This window comes from Alexandromys fortis, unplaced genomic scaffold, assembly GCF_014885135.2.
Source record: "Alexandromys fortis isolate MF-2015 unplaced genomic scaffold, M_Fortis_MF-2015_v1.1 scaffold_150, whole genome shotgun sequence".
Classification (NCBI taxonomy): Eukaryota; Metazoa; Chordata; class Mammalia; order Rodentia; family Cricetidae; genus Alexandromys; species Alexandromys fortis.
In genome coordinates, this window is record NW_026068027.1 from 1,999,129 (window position 1) to 2,020,136 (window position 21,008).

General features: G+C 41.9%; 1 protein-coding gene across 2 annotated transcripts in view; it reads right to left on the minus strand.

Moving 5' to 3' along the window:
* Nucleotides 1–2,651: 2,651 nt before the first annotated feature.
* LOC126514892 (C-type lectin domain family 4 member A-like) overlaps nucleotides 2,652–21,008 on the minus strand; it is a 47,842-nt gene continuing 29,485 nt past the window's right edge. Inside the window, exons 1-6 of one of the 2 annotated variants that reach the window (XM_050164118.1) lie at nucleotides 16,825–17,135; nucleotides 13,699–13,815; nucleotides 10,349–10,450; nucleotides 5,536–5,687; nucleotides 4,668–4,780; nucleotides 2,652–3,106 (exon numbers count right to left, since the gene is read on the minus strand). In XM_050164118.1, coding sequence (XP_050020075.1) covers nucleotides 2,965–3,106; nucleotides 4,668–4,780; nucleotides 5,536–5,687; nucleotides 10,349–10,450; nucleotides 13,699–13,815; nucleotides 16,825–16,906 — 708 coding nt within the window. In that variant the 5' untranslated portion in view covers nucleotides 16,907–17,135 and the 3' untranslated portion in view covers nucleotides 2,652–2,964. Of the gene's footprint in view, nucleotides 3,107–4,667; nucleotides 4,781–5,535; nucleotides 5,688–10,348; nucleotides 10,451–13,698; nucleotides 13,816–16,824; nucleotides 17,136–21,008 lie in introns of those variants that run through there. The other variant, XM_050164119.1, reaches the window with a different exon arrangement.

The window sequence follows — 21,008 nt, forward strand, 5'->3', positions numbered from 1 at the left end:
TCAGGTTTCCCTGCTGGCCAGAGGCTCCTCTTGCAAAATTCCCTCGTTCTGTTTCCTGGCTCCTGCCAGGGGCCAAGATCCCTCTCACCCCTCAGACGGGTCTTCAGGAAAAGAACCAGGTTCCCTGTTTGCCCGGGACCTCGCCAACCAAAGGCCTACCTCTTTGATTTAATTGTCCTGGGGCGATCTGCTCTTGGTGTTGCACTGGTCCTTGTCACCTGCGTTGTCTGCCACTGTGTCAGTACCCGCCGGTCCCGGCCGCTGCGCCAGCTACGTCGCCCGCTGTGCGCGTCCGGTTCCGGCCACCACTGCCGTGCGCGTAACATATGGATTTATGTAACTGGTTATGTGATCACTGAGAAACCTGTGCCCCACTGGCTTGGGGCTGAGCAAGACTTGCCTGTTTCCTTTTGTCATTGTTATGCTGCTACGGGAGATGTTTGAAGAAGGAAGCCATTGAAAAAGTATTCTTTTCTATGACAATTTAGTCAAGATTTCTTGTGTCAAAAGATGCAACCTTTCACTTGCTGAAAGCCATTTTAGTGTGGTTTTCATGAAATAGCAAATAAAGTATATTTAATGTTTCTCATATTTATAGTAGGTATATAAGTTCATTTTTTAAAGCAGCACTGAAGTTACAAGTTGGGTCTTGTTTTCTCATTCTTTATTTATCTAAGATTAAATAATAACCCAAGATTGTCCTCAAACATCAGTTGAGCAATACACAAAACAGAAATTACTGCATGTGGGTGTCTAGGGCTGGTGCTTTTTGCAACTCATTAGATAGAACAATTGCACAGGGAGACGACCTGTAAGCTATTTGATGTCAACACAACTACTGAAACACAAGTCACCATAAAAGGAACTATGCATTAATGACAAAAGTCACAGCTGGCACCGCATTCAACACCGAAAAGTTGAAATCGCTCCTTTAGCACCAGGAACAACGATGCCCTCTCCCACCACTCCTTTTCACTGGAAGACCTGACAGGGAAAAACAGCCAAGGAAAAGAATTCAGAAGGTCTCCAGTTTGCAATGTGCTGCATCATGCATGGCTTGGGTTCCAGAGCCATGGCTGGGGGAGATGATGGAATGAAGAAAGGACAGGCACTGAAGGCAGGACAAAGGCATGGATGCAGAGAAGCTGGGATCAGGTGAGTTGGGCTAGCTGATGGGAAGCTGCAACGTCCCAGAAGTTCAGAGTGTTTATTACATACAGCTGAACACGGAGGCAGGTTTAGCTACTCTCACAGGAGCAGTGTTTACAGGGGAGTAGTCTTCAGGCAGCAACTATCCAGTGGGAGAAAGCAACAGAGGACAATTTCTGTCCATACTGTTCACATTCCCACACATGGAATGGAAGTGTAACTATCTCTCTTTAATGATACTGTGATCATCTACAGAGAAGACCATAAAATCTCTACATAATACATACATAGCTCACACACACACAATAGACTTCATAAATTGATGTGGGAGTGATTTCTTATTAATAAAGAAACTGCCTAGGCCCCTTGATAGGCCAACCCTTAGGTGGGTGGAGTAGACAGAACAGAATGCTGGGAGAAAGAAGCTGAGTCAAGGAGTCACCATGATTCTCCTACTGGACACAGACGCAGGTTAAGATCTTCCCTGGTAAGACACCTCATGGTGTTACAGGGATATTAGAAATGGGTTAGATCGATATGTAAGAGCTAGCCAATAAGAGGCTTGGAACTAATGGGCCAGGCAATGTTTAAATGAATACAATTTGTGTGTTGTTATTTCGGAGCATAAGCTAGCCAGGCGGCCGGGGTGCTGGGGACGCAGCCCCGCCACTCCTAATTACAACAATAAAGAGCTTTGTACACTGGCTGGATAAGTGGTAATCATAGAAAAGTCTTTTTCAGTTTCATAGAAATAGAAAAAATCCATGTCTAAGAATGCTAAAACACAAAATATTTAAGGGTAAAATTCTGATGCACTGTTGCCAGGAAACTGAACTGGTACAACCGTTACATAAACAAGTACAGAAGCGCCTCCAAACTGGCTATGGAATTATACACTATATAGCCATCTCGCTTGGGGATACATAGACTGAAACATAAAAATATCTCCTAAAGACATCCATATTTATGCTCTTTGCAGTATCACTCACAAAGGTGAAAACTTGCAAACAACTTGTATGTCAGTAGATTGTTGGATCATAAATTTTAATACCTATCTGTGTGTATTAGATACTAGTCCACCATAAAATGAACATCCGCTGATGTGTAACAGTGGATGACTGTAAAGGGTGTTCGTCTACAGGAAACAATCAAAGATGGGTCAGTGTATAACAGTACTTACAGACAATGTCTGAAAATGTAAACCACAGGAATTAGAGAGAAGAATCTGGGTGGTAAGGGGTCAGATGTCGGGATCTCTGAAATGTTGAGGAAAAGACATAAACTGCCAAATAAAATCTGAGGGTCTGATATACAATATAGTGATAACAATTAGTATCTGAACTTTCTTAGAAAGTTCTTAAGTGTTCCTAACACACACACACACAATAGCAACTATATTAAGACATGGATGGTGTTAACCTGCTTTGTATAACTATTTCACAGTATATTATATATATAATCCAGACATTATAATTTAAATATATAGAATTTTATTTCTCAAGTACATGTCAACAAAGCCAAAGGCAGATTAAATCAGAGAAAAAAACATAGATAGATGGAGAGAACATATCATACAATTGTGAGAATAAATGGTGTGGAAAAAAAGGATCAATGTATAGTGATCTGGTTCACGGAAAATTCTAAATAAAAGGTCATTCATGAGGGAGTATGTGGATAAATAGACAAGTATATATGATAAACAATCACTTGCTGCCTAATAAAATTCTGTGGACATCTCTTCCACATGAGAAACTCTCCAGGTGTCTGTGTCATGGTGGATAAAAATGCGGCCCCATGTCCATGGAGACTGCTTTCTCACAAGTATATTTTCTTCATCTGACAAACTGACCTCTGTTCTTTACTACAAGGGATGTCATTCCAGCCCCACTTAGAAAATGGATGATTTAATATAACACATTGTTCGCGGTCATTGTTGGGCTCACCTGGGTGCCAGAACCTGCAAGAGAGGAAAGAACATCAGGTGTTTCCACAGTAATGCTGGGAAAGAGAAAGCAAGAGTAAGTAAGCCTGGGAATGAGGTTGGAATCTTTGGAAATCAGATCTAGTGTGGACAAATCAACCGTTCTCCACCACCCATATCTGACCTTTTCCTGGAAAACACAGCCCGCCGCATTTAATATTCTCTCAGCTTGTTACTTAACTGTTCTCCCAGCACACATCCTAGGGGCTACTTCATCCCTAGGTCTTGGTACCCGGGGACTGTCAATCCATGTGCTTATTTATATATTGAGAAGGTCTCTTCTTTTTCTCATATTTTAATATTTTTAATTTTACAACACTCTTATTTTAGAGACTGGAAAGCTAGTTAAAATATCTAGAAAATCTACTTATTTCTGTCAACTAGAACAAGTAATTTAAAATCCTAGATTCCTATTTTTCTTCTCTGAAAACTGAGAATGACAACATCACTACCTATTCCTCACAACAGACATCTGATAGAATATGGGAGCATGCTAAGATATTGGAGTTTTTAAATAATTACATAAATATGACACATAACAATATCAGATTGAGGGCTTTTGATTTATGATAAATAATCAGTTATGATCTAGACATTAAATTTTATTATAAATATGTACTGGCATTTTATTTGTATTTTAATAAATAAAGCTTGCCTGAGGATCAGAAAAGTAAAACAGCCACACTGGCCAGCCTTACAGACCAGGCAGCAATGACACACACCTTTAATCCCAGTAGCCACACTAGTTTGCCATAAAAACCAGGTGGTAGTGATGTGTGCCTTTAATCCCAGAACTAGAGAGGATTATAAAATGGGAGGAGACAGCACATCTCTCAGTCACAACCTCATTCTGAGATTCCTGGAGGCAGGATCACCATTTCAGATTGAGGTTGAGGTAAGAGTCAGTGACTGGCTGCTTTGCTTTTTGGATCTTCAGGTTGAACCCCAATTTCTCTCTTTGAGTTTTTATTAATTGTGCTTCATGAAGATATAAATGAAAGTTGAAGAGATGGCTCAGACATTAAGAATGTTTTCTGTTTTTCCAGAACACGTGAGAGTAAGATGTGAGAGTTCTGTTCCTAACACTCATATTGGTACAGTCATACCACCTGTGACCCCAGCTCCAGTGAACCCAACACGCTCTTATGGGCTCCATGAGCACTCATATACACGTGGTACACACTCACAGAGAGACACATATATACACAAATAAAAATAAAAATAGATCCGACTTTTTCAAAGATAGATGAGTGGCTGAAAGCACAGTAACCCCCCCCCCATCTGTAAGCACCTGGTTGGGCACCCTGGGTACTTAACATCCTACACTCTTCTAATTCAATTCCTCATCTCTCCTGGGAGTGTCAGCAACACGTGTCTCACAGGACTCCTGCGATGAGTAAACAGGGATAAAAGTAACTCCATCCCCAGCACCCACACCAGGACTGAGCTGTTTTGGTTTTATAATCAACAGCTGGAACACCCTAAAGTCTTCTCATGGTACAGGACCCAGGACTCCTCTGAGTAACTCTAGACTCACGTGGCACTTTTATTGTATGGCGTCTGATCAACCCATTGCCACTGTCGATGACCTGGATCTGAAAGCCCGATAAAATAAGCAGTGTTACGGTTCAGGATCTTAGTGATGAAATCCTAAGAGGAAAAAAAGACATAGCATTCAGCCTGGATTGAGTGCTTCTTTTTCTGTTATAGATCTGTTAAGATCTCTTAAAAATTATTTTAGATGCACATATGCAAATACATAATAATCAAATCCTAGTTCATCTCTCTAGGCCCTTAGTTTTCGAATTTTGGATTAATACACAATAATTGTACATTTCAGAGGTACACTGTGATAGATTGACTGACATTTTTCTGGTCACACAGAGATGAGAAGACAAAGAGGATCAAGGACTGGAAGAGCCCCCACTCCGGGGAGTGCCATCTTCCCCAGCTGACCAAGACACAAAGTCATCCCTCATTGACCTGATTTCCATGACACCAGAAACGATCTCTGTCCATGGTCATAATGAATTCTTCCTCCCCTCTTTTCTTCCCTAACACTGTTCTTGAAGGTTGTGCATGAGAGGATTTTACAGATTTAATCATTCTCCATTCATAACCCCAGATATTTCATTTCTGAAGTTTGGCTCTGACTCTCCTGATTGGATCCCCTTTCCCTAGTCAGCTCTGCGCCCTCCTCTGTTAGGCAGCTGGTACTACAGGAAGCCTTAGAGTGCTGAAATCACAAACTGGTCTTTCAAACAGAAACATTCCATCCTTCTCTCCACCCTCAGGCACTGCATTTCTGTTGCCACAGCACCAACACCCATGTCAACAAAACTCCCTCTTAGTAAAAAGGGCAGACAGCAGGCTGGGCCCAGGCTCCACTCACTCCCAGCATGCACCTGCTCTTCCCGGCTGTGGACCACCATCAGATGAGCACCCATGTTGGAGCACTTCTCCTCACTCTTGTTCCAAGATGCCGAGTCAGTGGAAATGAAGTAGCAGTGGGAACTGAATGGCTCCCAGTCCTTTGGGCAACAGCTCCAGACTTTGTCTATTGGGAGGAAGGAGATGTGAGTGAGATGTCATGAAGTCATTTAAAAGCTACCGTGTGCTGAGACCACATAGGTGCTGGGACATCCCACTTCCTCAGATACAACAAGGAGCGCCCCCACTCGGGTGCCAGGCCACCCCTGTCTCCATCCATCTGCACTAACACCAGGGCCCCTTGTTAGTCATCAAACATGTTGTAAGTATAACTCTTTATATCTGTAATAACGTGTTTTTCTATTTCATAATTGAAAAAAATTGATTGAGTAATCTTTTTTTAAATGCAGTGTTTATAATGGAGGTGACAGAGAAACCAGGAGAAACAAAAACAATAGAAGAAAATTTTCTTAATCTAAAGAAGGAGTTCTTGGGCTGGAGAAGATGGTTAAGAGCACTGTCTGATGTTCCAGAGTTCCTGAGTTCAATATCCAGCAACCACATGGTGACTCACAATCATCCATAATGAGATCTGATGCCCTCTTCTGCTCTGCAGTCATACATACAGGCAGAGCACTGTATACACAATAAATAGATCTTTTTTAAAAAAGGGAGTTGCCTATAAAGGTACAGAAGCTTATGGAACACCAAATATATTGAACCAGAAAAGAAAGTCCCCTCACCACATAATAATGAAAACACTAAACATACAGAACAAGAAAGAATACTAAAAGCTGCAAGGGGAAAAGAGCAAGCCACATATAAAGGCAGATCTATCAGAATTACACCTGTTTTCACAAGGGAGACTCTAAAAACCAGAAGGGCCAGAACAGATGCACTGCATGCTCTAAGAGACTATTAATGTCAGCCCAAAATACTATACCTAGCAAAACATTCAATCACCGTAGATGGAGAAAGCAAGATATTTCATGATGAAGTCAAATTCAAACAATATCTATCCACAATTTCAGCCCTACAGAAGACACTAGAAAGAAAATTTCAACCCAACGAAGTTAACTATACCTATGAAAACACAGGAAATAAATAGAAGACTTCCTAGAATTCAATGATAATGAATGCACAGCATGCCCAAGTCTAAGGGAGACAACAAAAGTTGCCAAGAGGAAATTTCATAGCACTACATATACCTACAAAAAGAAATGGAGAGCTCTCATGCCAGCAACTTAACAGCACACATGAAAGCTCTAGAATAAAAAGAAATAAATCCACCCAAGAGGACGAGATGGCAGGAAATAATCAATCCGGGGGCTGAAATCATCAAAATAGAAACAAAGAGAACAATACAAAGAGTCACTTCTTTGAGAAAATTAACAAGACAGACAAACTCTTACCCACACTAACTAAAAGATGGAGAGAGAATATCCAAGTTAACAAAATCAGAAACAAAAAAAAAGGTGGACATAAGAAAGACACTGAGGAGAATTCTGGGCGGAAGAGGAAGTGAGGTCAGACTCTGCTCTGCTCCCAGAGAGACGCCATGCTCAGCTCTCCCGGGTAGACGCGTAGACGCGATAGCTCTGCTCTCTGAGGCACACGCGATGAAGATGGACATAGGCTAGAATCTTCCTGGTAAGCGCACCTGGGGTGCTTACAAACATTACTAGAAATGGGCTAGTCCAGGTGCGAGAATTAGCCTGTAAGGGCTAGAGTTCATGGGCCAAGCAGTTCTTTAAATGAAAAAAAAAAAAAAAAAAAAGAAAGACACTGAGGAAACCCCAAGAATCCTTAGGTTATACTTTAAAAATCTATACTTCACAAAACTGAAAAATCAAAAATAAATGGATAATTTTCTCTATAGATACCACTTACCAAAGCTAAATAAAAGTTTGATAAACAATTTAAATGACCTATAACCCATAAGAAAATAGGAGCAGTCATTAAAAGTCTCCTGACTAAAAAAAGCCCAGGACCAGACAGTTTTAGCATGGAATTCTACCAAACTTTCAAAGAGCTAATGCCAATACTCCTCCAATTATTTCACAAAGTAGAAACATAAGGAACATTGCCAAATTTTTTTTTATGAGACCACAAATTCCCTGATACCCAAACCACACGAAGATTTAACAAAGAAAGGTAATTACAGACCAATTTCCCTCATGAACATTGATGCAAAAATACTTAATGAAATACTCCCAAACCATATCCAAGAACTCATCAAAAACATCATCCACTGTGGTCAAGTCAGCTTCATCCCAGAGATGCAGGGATCATTCAAGATATGAAAATCAGTCAGTATTATCCACCATATAAACAAACTGAAAGAAAAAGCCCACATGATTATCTCATCAGATACTGAAAAAGCCTTTGACAAAACCCAACATCCTTTCATGTTAAAAGTCTTAGAGTGTTTAGGGATACAAGAAATATACCTAAACATAATAAACGCAATTTACAGCAAGCCTATAGCCAACATCAAATTAAATGGAGAAAAACTCAAAGCAATTCATCTAAAATCAGGAACAAAACAAGGCTGTGCACTCTCTCCATATCTATTCAATACAGTACTTGAAGTTTTAGCTACAGAAATAAGACAACTAAAGAAGATTGGAGAGATACAAATTAGAAAGAAGTCAAAGTATCGTTATGTGCAGATGATGTGGTAGTATACATAAGTGACCCCAAAAATTCTACCAGGTAACTTCTATGGTTGATAAACACCTTCAATAAAATCAATAGCACTCCTAGAAATGACAAACAGGCTAAGAAAGAAATCAGGTCAACAACACTTTTCACAATAACCAAAGAATAATATAAAATATTTTGGGGTAACTCTAGCTAAGCAAGTGAAAGACTTGTATGACAAAAACTTCAAGTCTTTGAAGAAAGAACTTGAAGACGATATCAGAAAATGAAAAAGTCTCCCATGCTAATGGATCAGTAGGGTTAACATAGTAAAAATAGCCAACTTACCAAAAGAAATATACAGATTCAACACAATCCCCATCAAAGTTCCAAATCAATTCTTTACAAATCTTGGAGGGACAATTCTCAATCTCATATGGAAAAGCAAAAAAACCCAGTATATCTAAAACAATCCTGTACAATAAAAAGAACTTTTAGAGGTATCACCATCCCTTACTTCAAGGTGTACTACAGAGCTATAGTAATAAAAAAAAACTGTATGGTATTGGCATAAAAACAGATACATTGATCAATGGAATTCAGAGAAAGACCCAGACATAAGTCCACACACTTATGGATACCTGATTTTTTTTAAATAAATAAGCCAGAAATATATGATGAAAGAAAAGACATCTTCAACAAATGATGCTGGTCTAACTGAATGTCTGCCTGTGGAAGAATGCAAATAAATCCATATCTATAACCCTGCACAAAACTCAAGTCCAAGTAAATTTAATAGTAACTTGAGAGTCCACCTCTTCGAGGCTATAGCCGAGCAAAACTGAGCTTAAGGGTTTTGCGTCTGAGGGGTAGGGAATAAATTCCCACATGTGCTATTCTGGTCATCTCCTTTATTGTTATTCCTTGACGTTCAAAAATCTACAATTTATATACACATACAACAGCAATTCTTTGGCACTAGAGAGGTCACCAGGCTATTTCTCAGGGACACAAAGCATTCTTTGTAGATACAATAAGAGTCTTGTGGTGCAATAACTTGTCAGCTTTTCTTATGGCCCAGAACTGCAGTTGTGGCTGTAGAAAGCTTCAACCTATCTCTTAAAGGAGAAGGGGGTTACAAAGGGGAGAAACTAAAGCAAAGAGAAATATAAGAAGGAGGCAAAGAATTCATGCACTATTCTACATTTCTTAGGTATGACAAAACTTGTAGAAGTGGCCAACCAATGACTGGTCCAACTTGAGACCCAAAACACAAGAGGAAGCCCATGTCCAATACTGCCTGGATGGTCAGGAACCTGAAACTTAATGGCTCAGAGACCTAAGATAGAACCAAACACAAAAATAAGCAAAAGTCAATGAAATTATTCCTAATGCTATTCTGCTATGCTCATAGATTGGCGACTAGCCCAATTGTCATCCAAGAGGCTTTATCCAGCAACTGATGGGAGCAGATGCAGAGACCTGCAGCCAAACTTTAGACAGAGCTTGGGGAACCCTGAAGAAAAGGAGAGGAGGGTCTGTAGGAGCCAGAAAGGTTGAGGATACCAGACTGCATACATGTTATGGTTGTGTAGCTTGGTGTTCTTGTGGGATTTCTAACAGTGGAAAAGGGGTGTCTCTGATTCTTTTGCTGTTCTTGAGAATCTTTTCATCTTACTGGCTTGCGTTAGTCAGTATTGATATGAGGGTATGTGCCTAGTCTTACTTGTTATGCCATGTTCAGTTGATATCCCTGAGAGACCTGCTCCTTTTTGGAGTGAAATGGAAGAAGAGTGGATGTGGGGGAGAGGGGAGGTGGAGAAGAGAACTGGAGGAGTGGAGAGAAGGAGAATGGCAGCTGTGATGTAATGGATGCGAGAAGAATAAATGGAAAGAAAGAAAGAAAGAAAGAAAGAAAGAAAGAAAGAAAGAAAGAAAGAAAGAAAGAAAGAAAGGTGAGAAGGAAAGAAAGAAGGAAGGAAGGAAGGAAAGACAGACAGACAGAAAGACAGACAGACAGACAGACAGACAGAAAGAAAGAAAGAAAGAAAGAAAGAAAGAAAGAAAGAAAGAAAAGAAAGACCTATATGGAACCATTACACTCTATAGCCAGCAACCAAACTCTTAGGCACATTAAATTCTTACCTTCTATATGTGAATGGTTATTCTTGCAGCTCAATTCTGAGTGAATTAGATCTTTTATAGCTTTTTTTTCTTCAAGAAGTTGAGAGTACTTTTGAAAATAAACTGTAAAGCAAACAAACAAACAGAACCAAAATGATTCAGTTTCATGAAAGAATTGTGGCTCTCTACTTTCTATTTACTAGTATTAAGTTCTGATTACCTAAATAGACAGGGCTTGACTACGATCCCCATAATCCCACTGTCAATGGAGTCCTCAGCCTCCTATTTTGAAATCACAGGTACTTCCAGGACTCATAGAAAGACCAGTGGTTTAAAAGGCAGGACAGGCCTGTTGTCATGGCTCTGAAGAGAGTGAGTTATACCCTTCAGTGATTAATGTAAGATGAAAATGCAAACTCTCGGGGGAGGGGAAGCAGACATAGATACTAATATTTAAGGATGAAACTGCCTTGGCTTTGGGAGGAAAGGGGATTGGCTAATTCTGGGTAGCTCTAGGTATTTTAGAATCTGAAATAAAAAATAACCCAGCATGTATCTATGCATCCATGTTTTCCTCCTTAAACCCCCTTCACCATGACAGACTCACTCCTCTGTGCACACACTCTCGCTCTCTCCTGGTTTGAAGCTGACTGACTTCTCTCTAGAGCTGAATTTCTTCACTTTCCTTCCTGTGTCCTCATCCTCCTCACCCCGCCACATTTGCCTTCTCCATTTCACTAACAACAAGTTTGAAATGAATGCTCAGTAATATCCCAAGGCACTTATCAGCCATCTTGCTGTTAGACTTGACCCCACTTCTCTTCCTGCTCAGCTCTCACGCCATTGCTCTGCCTTGGTTTTGGCTCACCATTTTTGCCATCACTTCTTGTCTCCTATAATCTCTTCTCCCTCCATCCACACCTATAAAATGCCACACTTCTTACAGTCTTGCTATTGTCCCTTCTCCTCATGCAGAATCTTCCTAAGTGATGTCATGTATTGCTATGGTCTTGCTTGCTACCTATGTGTGCAAGATTCTGTGCTCACTAAACACAAACATATTAGGTTTGACTCAGTATGCCCAAAACTCAAATCAGTACCTACCAACTTAAACCTGTGACTTATTGTTTACTGTCTACCTCTTTGAATTACTTCATGGTTGCTGTTGCAGAGTTCGCATCATCAGAATATTGAAGTCACACTGCACTTCTTGGACCTCTTAATCCCTGGATCCCGATATTCACCAAGAACGTATTTCCTTGGTCCTGTGCCCTTTGCCACTCATGCCACCTCCTCTCATGTCCTTCAGACTCTTACAGCATTATCAGGTTACAAACTGCCCTTCCCATTTCTCTCTTTGTTCTAATGGCTCCATTTTCAGATTTCTGCAAAAGTGCCATCGATAATATAAATTTAGCTGCATCGCTTTTATATTTGGAATGCTGCAATGGTTCTCCATGACTATGAGGCTTTGCAAACAAACAAACAAACAAACACAACTTTTAACTTCTGTATCCACACACCGTTGCAACATGATTTTGAAATTTTCCTGGTGAAGAAAGAAAAAAAGAAAGGAAGGAAGGAAGGAAGGAAGGAAGGAAGGAAGGAAGGAAGGAAGAAAGAAAGGTAAAAAAAGGTAAAGTCTTCTGTGTGAGCCTCACACAGACTTTCTTTAGCCAAGAGAATGTGCAAAGTCCACTCTGATCTACTTGTAAGTTATTTTTAAAGATTTATTCATTTATTTTAACTTTGTGTAGGAGTATTGTGCCCCTCTTCCTTCTCTTCTACTGCCTGCAAGTACTTCTACTCTGTGTGCAAGAAGGNGTTCTGTCTACCTGCAGCCAGAAGAAGAGGGACCAGATCTCATTACAGATGAATGTGAGCCACCATGTGGGTGCTGGGAATTGAACTCAGGACCTCTGGAAGAGCAGCCAGTGCTCTTAACCACTGAGCTATTTCTCCAGCCTACACATTAAAATTTTTGAGAGGCCTGGCTCATGGTCGCCTTCAATCTTAGAAGTCTGCAATCTGCTATGTAAACAAGCCCAGGCTATCCCAAGGAATCGTATAAAGGTGCCTGGACCCATAACTGACCACATATGCATGCCTACGTTCAGCTAGGAACAGAAGAGCCACTCAGGGGAGATCCACCTAAATTGCCATACTGTAGAAGCATAAGATAAATAAGTCATCTTAGCTCATTAATTTTATGCCAATTTATTTAGCAAAAAAACCTACTTAATAAAAACTATATTATTAGGACTAAGAACTAAGTCTTTCATAAAGGAGCACCACAATGCTCTGGCCCTGCTTTGTCTACCTAGGGAAATGTCATTTCTTAGCCCTGTGTGCTTCAGCTATTCAGGCTTCTGTCTCACACAATTCTGTGACATTCTTGATATACAGCTCTAGATGTCGCCTCTTATAGGAAATCTTTGTCTGCACAAGACTTCCTGGACAGTGCTGCAGACACTAGCCCAGTTTTTCTTCATTATTTTTTTCGACACAAAGTTTTTACATGGTCCCGGCTAGCTCCGCACTTGCTGTCCTCCTATCTCAACATCCTGATAGCTGGTACGAATGTGTGACTGCACCTGACTGCCACTGATTCATTGACAAGAACAGAGTCCGGGTTCTCGCTGTGTGACACACGACACACAGTAAACGGCTACTACTTGATACTGACTGATGAACGAGTGAGTAAAACATCCTAAATATACTAGTTTGCATGCATTTAAACTTTTCAGAGCGTTTCTAATCTTTGATGAGCAGAAATTCACCCATTTGCTCAGTTGGCTTATAGATTTTACTTGTCCTGGGCAGGACAGAAGCAATTAGGAATTAGCTGAAGAACATTTCTTGGTTATCCTAGCTCCTTCTTGTCGACAAGCTCATCCCAAGATGAAGGAGACCTCGTCACACACAGCTTGTCTACACACACAGCTTGTCTGCGCATACAGTTTGTCTACACACACAGCTTGTTGTCCACACACACATCTTGTCTACACGCACATCTTGTCTGCACACACAGCCTGTCTACACACACAGCTTGACTTCGACTTCTCATTGCCAATGAGAAAATACAGATTTGATCTCTCAGTCTAACAGAGACAACACTCCACAGAGTTCACAACCCCATATACACTCATAAATACACTTCAGTTTCCCTAGTGAGAAAGAATACTTTTATCCCAAGATAATAGCTAAATCCAAGGGCAAAGTAAAAGTAACAATTCAATCCCTTGAATTATTTTTCCTCAGAGAATATCTCTTCTTCGTATTCTGTTAAATGTCAAGGGCTACAGTGGACCCCCACCCCCACCCCGTCACCTCAGGCAGACGTCGCCCAGTGGTTCGCTTGGGATACTTACAGATAAAAGCAACTAAGAATGAGATGGCCAACAGCAGGAAAAGGGCCATCAGTGATGTAAAAAGCAGCGAAGGAAAACCAGGCTTACTTAGATGTGGGGTGGGCTTCACTTTGGGAGCTGGAAAGAGAACCACAATCATTTCATGAGTAGTAAGTTCCATCCTCCCTCCTCATCTCCCTTCTCCTCCACATCTCACAATTACTAACATGTGGATTTTTTTTAATTGAGAAAAGGAAAAAAAAAGTTTCCGCCTCTTCCCAGCCTCCCATTTCCCTCCCCCTCCTCCCACCCTTCTCCCCCTCACCCCATTCCTCTCCCCCTCCCTCTCCAGTCCAAAGAGCAGTCAGGGTTCCCTGCCCTGTGGAAAGTCCAAGGTCCTCCCCCCTCCGTCCATGTCTACGAAGGTGAACATCCAAACTGGCTAGGTTCCCACCAAGCCAGAACATGAAGTAGGATCAAAAACCCGTGCCATTGTCCTTGGCTTCTCATCAGCCCTCATTGTTCGCCATGATCAGAGAGTCCCGTTTTATCCCATGCTTTTTCAGTCACAGTAACAGACAAAGGTCTGATCTCCAAAATATATAGAGAACTCAAGAAACTAGACTTTAAAATGCTAATTAACCCAATTAAAAAATGGGACACTGAACTGAACAGAGAATTCTCAAAAGAAGAAGTTCAAATGGCCAAAAGACACTTAAGGTCATGCTCAACCTCCTTAGCGATCAGGGAAATGCAAATCAAAACAACTTTGAGATATCATCTTACACCTGTCAGAATGGCTAAAATCAAAAACACCGATGATAGCCTTTGCTGGAGAGGCTGTGGAGGAAGGGGTACACTCATCCATTGCTGGTGGCAATGCAATCTTGTGCAACCACTTTGGAAATCAGTGTTTCGGTTTCTCAGGAAATTCGAGATCAACCTACCCCTGGACCCAGCAATACCACTCTTGGGAATATACCCAAGAGATGCCCTATCATATGACAAAAGCATTTGTTCAACTATGTTCATAGCAGTATTATTTGTAATAGCCAGAACCTGGAAACAACCTAGATCCCTTTAATGGAAGAATAGATGAGGAAAGTGTGGAATATATACACATTAGAGTACTATGATGTGGTAAAAAAAACAATGACTTCTCGAATTTAGCATGCAAATGGATGGAAATAGAAAACACTATCCTGCGCGAGGTAACCCAAACCCCAAAAGATGAACATGGGATGTACTCACTCATAATTGGTTTCTAGCCATAAGTAAAGGTCACGGAGTGTATACCTGGTGAACCTAAAGAAGCTAAATAAGAAGGTGAACCCAAGGAAAATCATATAGTTATCCTTTTGGCTATGGGAAGTAGACAAAATTGCCGGGTAGAAAATTGGGATCTTGGGGGTGGGTGGGATGGGGATAAGGGGGGATGGGGAGAGAAAAGTGAGAGGGAGAGTATTGGGGGAACTCGGGGAAACTGGGAGGAGGCAGAATTTTTTTCCCTTTTCTCAATAAAAAAATTAAAGTAATAAAAAAAAAAAGAAAAAGAAAAGTGAATACTTCGATTGTCTTTTAATACTGATGTGTTATGACTGTGGCACACAGTTGTATACATTCATATAAAGAAATAAATATAAAAAANTTGGGAAGCTGAGGATAGGGAACCTGAAATGATCCTATCCTATAGCAATACTGACGAATATCTTGCATATCACCATAGAACCTTCATCTGGTGATGGATGGAGATAGAGACATAGAGACAGAGACCCACACTGGAGCACTGGACTGAGCTCCCAAGGTCCCAATGAGGAGCGGATGGAGGGAGAACACGAGCAAGGATGTCAGGAGCACGAGGGGTGCATCCACCCACTGAGACAGTGGGGCTGATCTATTGGGAGCTCACCAAGGCTAACATGTGGATATTTAATTAATAGAAAAATAATGTCCACTATAAAAACATTACAAAGAATAAACGCACACAATATTGAAATAACCGATATTAGTATTTTGAGATCTGAAAAATAATTTGAATATATATGTATGTATATATACATACAAATATATTCACAAAAACACTTTGATGGGTGTTTTTGGGGGGTGCTGGTGGGAGGTGTAATGAGCTAGGCTTCCACTATGTAGACCAGGCTAGTCTGGAACTCATATGCAGTCCAGGCTGGCCTCAAATCCGCAGTGATCCTCCTGCCTCTGCCTCAGGGGTGCTGGAATTCCACTGCACTGGTCCTTTCGGCAAATGTGAAAGGATGCACACACAATGTGCTGTCGCACATGGCAACACTAAATACTGCCATCTGGCCTACGATTTCTCTTTTACACAGTATCATAAGTACATTTTTTTAAAGACAGGGTTTCTCTGGGTAACAGCCCGAGCTGTCTTAAAACTCGTCTGTAGACCTTGCTGGCCTCAAACTCACAGAGATCTGCCTGCCTCCCGAGTGCTGGGATTAAAGGTGTGCGCCACCACCACCCAGCATAAGCGCATTTTCGTATCATCAGGTTTTCTTGGTTTTCTTTGCTGTGGTTGCGGCACTAGGTATTCAAATAACTTCCAGACTGCCCAAACGTTAAAGACACATGTACAAAAAGAGCTAACTATCTCTAATTGTATTCCACTTCTTTAGCATAAAGTTAGTCTGTTAGTCCAGTCTTGTGGCTGGAAAACAGTTGCTAGATGAAGGTACAGTTTAGTGGCAGAGCAATTGCCTGCCGAGGGAGAAGCTCTGCTTTGATCCACAGTATAAAAGAAAAAGTTCCTTCAAGAAAAAAAAAAAAAAAAAAAAGCTCCAAACACAGAAACAGTTTTCATAAAGTTGCAATATCCTGTCAAGCACAGAGGGGAGCGCTCAATATTAAAAAGTGTTATTTCGTTTTCTGTTCATTTTTGTATAGCTGGAAAGGCAGCAAGATGCAAGGAATAATTTCTGTAAACAGAAAGAACAAAACAAATGCCAAGAGAACTTTTCTTTCCCACTAAACAGCTCTACCGTCCTTAAAGTCACTCTGCAAGCATTTCAACCCACTGCGACACCAGTCAAATCCCAGTCAAGAGCACTCAGAGAATCAGTAACCAACATCACCCTTCCTTCATCTTCCCCCCTACATTAAGTCCAGAATATTTTTTACCTGTAGCAGAATCTGAGTAGGGGCCTGAGGAGCTGGATTCATTCTTGAATCTCACTTCTGCATACGTGATTTCTGAAGCCATATCAAGAAAAGACCTGCCTCCCTCAGGTAACGCACCTCGTCTCCTCCCAAAAACTCGGGGTATGTGAGAACCGAACACGGTGATAAGTTGTCATAGTACACAATTGTATAAGAGAAGAGGGATTTCCCACTGGGATATATCACGTGCGGATGAGAAACCCCAACACAGAATCACTTGGGCCACACACGCACAGACGCGACATCTTAAAACAAGAAAATAAGAATTGTAGCATTCAAGCCTACTCAGCTACTATGCAAATCTATAAAGTGGGAACTCAGAGGGGGAAGGAAAGAAAGAGGAAGGAGAGGAGAAGAGGAACCATGCCCTCAGAGATCTGTCCTAAAACACTCTGCAGCAAACATAAATTCATGCCCGTCTATAAGCAAAAAATGGTTTCGGACGAAACCAGACAACGTGAGCAAACGCTGAAGGCACAAAGACATCCATTTTGACGGAACAGGCAAATTCTGTTACCACATTTTTTGGTCTCCTCACCATTGTGTGGGCCCCCACTTCCCCCTCAGCTGCCTCCAGCAGCGGGAAGGCAAGGCTCAGTCCGGTTGCTTCTGAAGCTGCACCTGAGTACGTGAATTCATAACTCACTGCATGAGCCGCTCCACTCACCGTGCCACTGGCCACATCCTGAAAGAGCTCTGGGTAGCAGCTGTGGGAGGAAGCTGTCTCTCTCCTGGTGCCTCTCTTGTCTGGCTCCCTGCCCTGCTCTGTTGGGACAATTAATGGGTTGTGAGAATTAATGGATCACAATACATGGGAGGGGAAACAAACTAGCTGTTAAAATTGGGATCACTTGAGTTCCTCCTGTAGAAAACCTCTAGCTCAGACCCACATGCGCGGCCTTCATCTCTTCCAAACACTCCCCTTCTTGGGATTTCCTCTAGCTACTCCCGCATTCACACACAGCAAGCCTCTGTGTGTGTGTGTGTGTGTGTGTGTGTGTGTGTGTGTGTGTGTGTGTGTATTTCTAGGTTTTCTCTCCAGTTTGTATCCAAACATACCAAAAACTATTACCCCCATTTTAATGTGATGCCACAGGTTTCATTTTATTTCCCAAATTTCTGCATCTCTAACATAGATCTGTGGCTGAAAAAAAAAAAAACTATGTACATTATCTAGATTGCTGGCTCTCCAGTGCTACTCTCTAGGATGCTGCCCATTGCCCTCCACTACGCCTGCCTCTCCAGGATGGGCTCCAGCCTCAGGTCGAGCCTATGGCCTCTGTCCCCTGCACGGATGCCTTCCTCCTTTAGCTGGATGTTCCCTCTCAGGACCAGACACCTTGCTGAAGTTCTCACCCCATGGCTGATGAAACCCTCCTTCACCAGGCTTGTCCTCTGACTCCTGGTGCTAATCCCTGAGGCGTCTCCACTTCCCCCTGAGGCTTTAGCAGTCTGTCAAGGTCACCTCTATAGGCAGAAGCCCCCATCACTCTTGAAGGTATTGAGGGGCCACACAGAGCTATACCCCAGGTAGACAGCACCCTTACCTTGCCAGTCTCTGAAACCCACACCAGTTCTGCCTTCTGCACAGACACCGTCCTTGGCCTATCTGACCACAAAGACCCAATCCCTGGATATCCCCAACCAGGCAAGGATTCTCTCCTTACCATACTAGACACTAAGGTCCCACATTGATGTCCACCATAGAGATGCTCTTTACCCACACCTGGTCTGCCTTGTGCAAGGAAGCTCCTTTCAACCTCTATGTCCCTGAATCCCAACCCACAATGGAGCTAACACCCATGCCTGCATGTCCTCCTCACCATGCACAGGTGCCCTCCTCACCACACGCAGGCACCCTCCACACTTTGCAGGGGTGCCCTCCTCACCCTTTCAAATGCTCAGTTCCACCATCAGTACCCCCACACACACCTATTTGGTGTTCTGACTCCCCACAGGTCGGGACATATGAGTTGCTACTTTCCTCGCTATGCTTGAGCACAGACTCCCTCCAAGTGACAAATCCATAGCAGGGCTGCCCTCCTCACCTCTCAGGCTCTGACCTCACACCGGGCTGCTGCTTAGAGACTCACTTCTAAATCCAGACACATTCTCTCCAGCATGTTGGCATTTCTCTCAATACCTGGACTCCAGTTCTGTTGTCAAGACAGCACTCTGCACGGTCACCCAGCTTGGATTTTCACACCCTCAGAGAGACCATTGCTGCCCCACGCCTGACCCTTCCACAGACCTTCCCCTTCCCACACCATTCTTTATTCAGTAACTTCCTGAGTACTTCAAGAAAGGAAACCAGATATGACAGAGTATATACAGTCCTGTGTAATTGTTAAACCTATTGAGTATTTCCATGGTGATAAATATTCCTACATACCACTTTATTCCAGTCACAGATACTCAGAGGTTTTTCTCTCTCAGCAAAATATATTTCTAAAGTTATCATATCTCATATACACTAGAAGAAGCCATGCACAATATTCAAATAACTTACAACAACAAATATTTCTCATTTGTATATATCCTAAGAGTCTGGCCATGGGTCACAGTAATTCTGTTGAGCTTTTTCCACATTTATCATTTTGGAGCCGGGTCATAGAAAATAACAGCTCCTTGTAAGAGAAACACATAGTGGCCTCCTGTATTTAGAGAATCTGATTCATTTTCATTTTACTGACCAATGAAAATCACCTGAACACATCTGCCAATTGGGATTGAAAACATGCTTTATATAATGCCAGGCAATAGTGACACAGGCTTTAATCCCAGTACCTGGGAGACAGAGGCACAGGAGGATATCTGTGAGTTCGAGGCCAACCTGGTCTACAGTGTCTTCCAGGACAGCCAAGACTGTTACACAGTGAAACCCTGTCTTGACAAACACAACAAAAACAAAAATATTGAGTAAATTATGGTCTGTAAACACTGTAACTGAGAAAGATCACACACACACACACACACACAGTGAAAACACTTGAGGGACTACAGAAAAGGCTCAGCGGTTAAGTGTGCACAACTCTCGCAAAGGACTGGAGTTCAGTTCCTCTCACTCACAACCTAAGGCTCACAACCACGTATAACTCCAGCTCCAGGGATCCGACACCCTCTTCTGCACTCGCATACACAAACCCACACACAGGCACTGGCATATATGTGTGTTTTAATTAAAAAGTAAAATCTTAACCCACACTTGAGATGACTCCCTGGAGATGCTCACATTCACACCGTCAGATCTGCTTTATACTTTCTGAAGCTCCTTTCTGTCTCTAGTTAACACCTATTTATGCCGGCATTGGCTCTCCCTCCCTGAAACTCTTCTTCATTGACACTAGGAGTCCACACAGCCCAATCCTGCCTGACTGGAGACCTCTGAAAAGGACTCCCCAGGCAGCTGGTACTGAGCATGTGCTGTGATGTTGTGTCCCCACAGTGCCCATTGCTGACGGATCTACCCGAGAATCTTGTTGGAAATGATGACTTGAGGCATGCTAAGTTTTGCCTTTCAAGTGAATGCCATTTTGTACACTCCAATCCTGTAAAAATTCAGTTCTTTTATGATTGCTTTTTCTTCAAGAAGCTGAAAATATTTTGTAAACAAAGATGAAAAACAGAATAAAAACCATTCATTTTCCTGTTAGTACTAAGACTCAATTTTATTTTACCTTCTTACATTCTTTGCAGAAACCAAGTCTATTAATGTTCAACTACCTGAGTAGTTAGAGGCTGCCTAGCAAAGATGGAGATCACCATAGTGTGTGGTGGCTGTGGCCCTAGTACTTGGGAACTAGGATGAGGAAGATCAGAAGTGTCAGGTCATCCTTAATTATACAAATTGGTTTGTTAGTTAGTTCATGGTTGACCTGGGCTATATGAGACCCTAACACACACACACACACACACACACACACACACACACACACAATCCATCACCCAAAAACCAATATAATCCCACTCCTAGTGATTTTATGACCACAAATATCTCCAGGAAGAGCTGGAAGGGACAGATCCATGACCCTGGGGACTCTCCAGCATTTAATGGAGTACACACTAAAGACTACATCTTAGGTGATAAACTTGATGAAATATGTGTATAGCCCAGGAACGGGGAGGAAGGAGTGAGCTAATTCCGA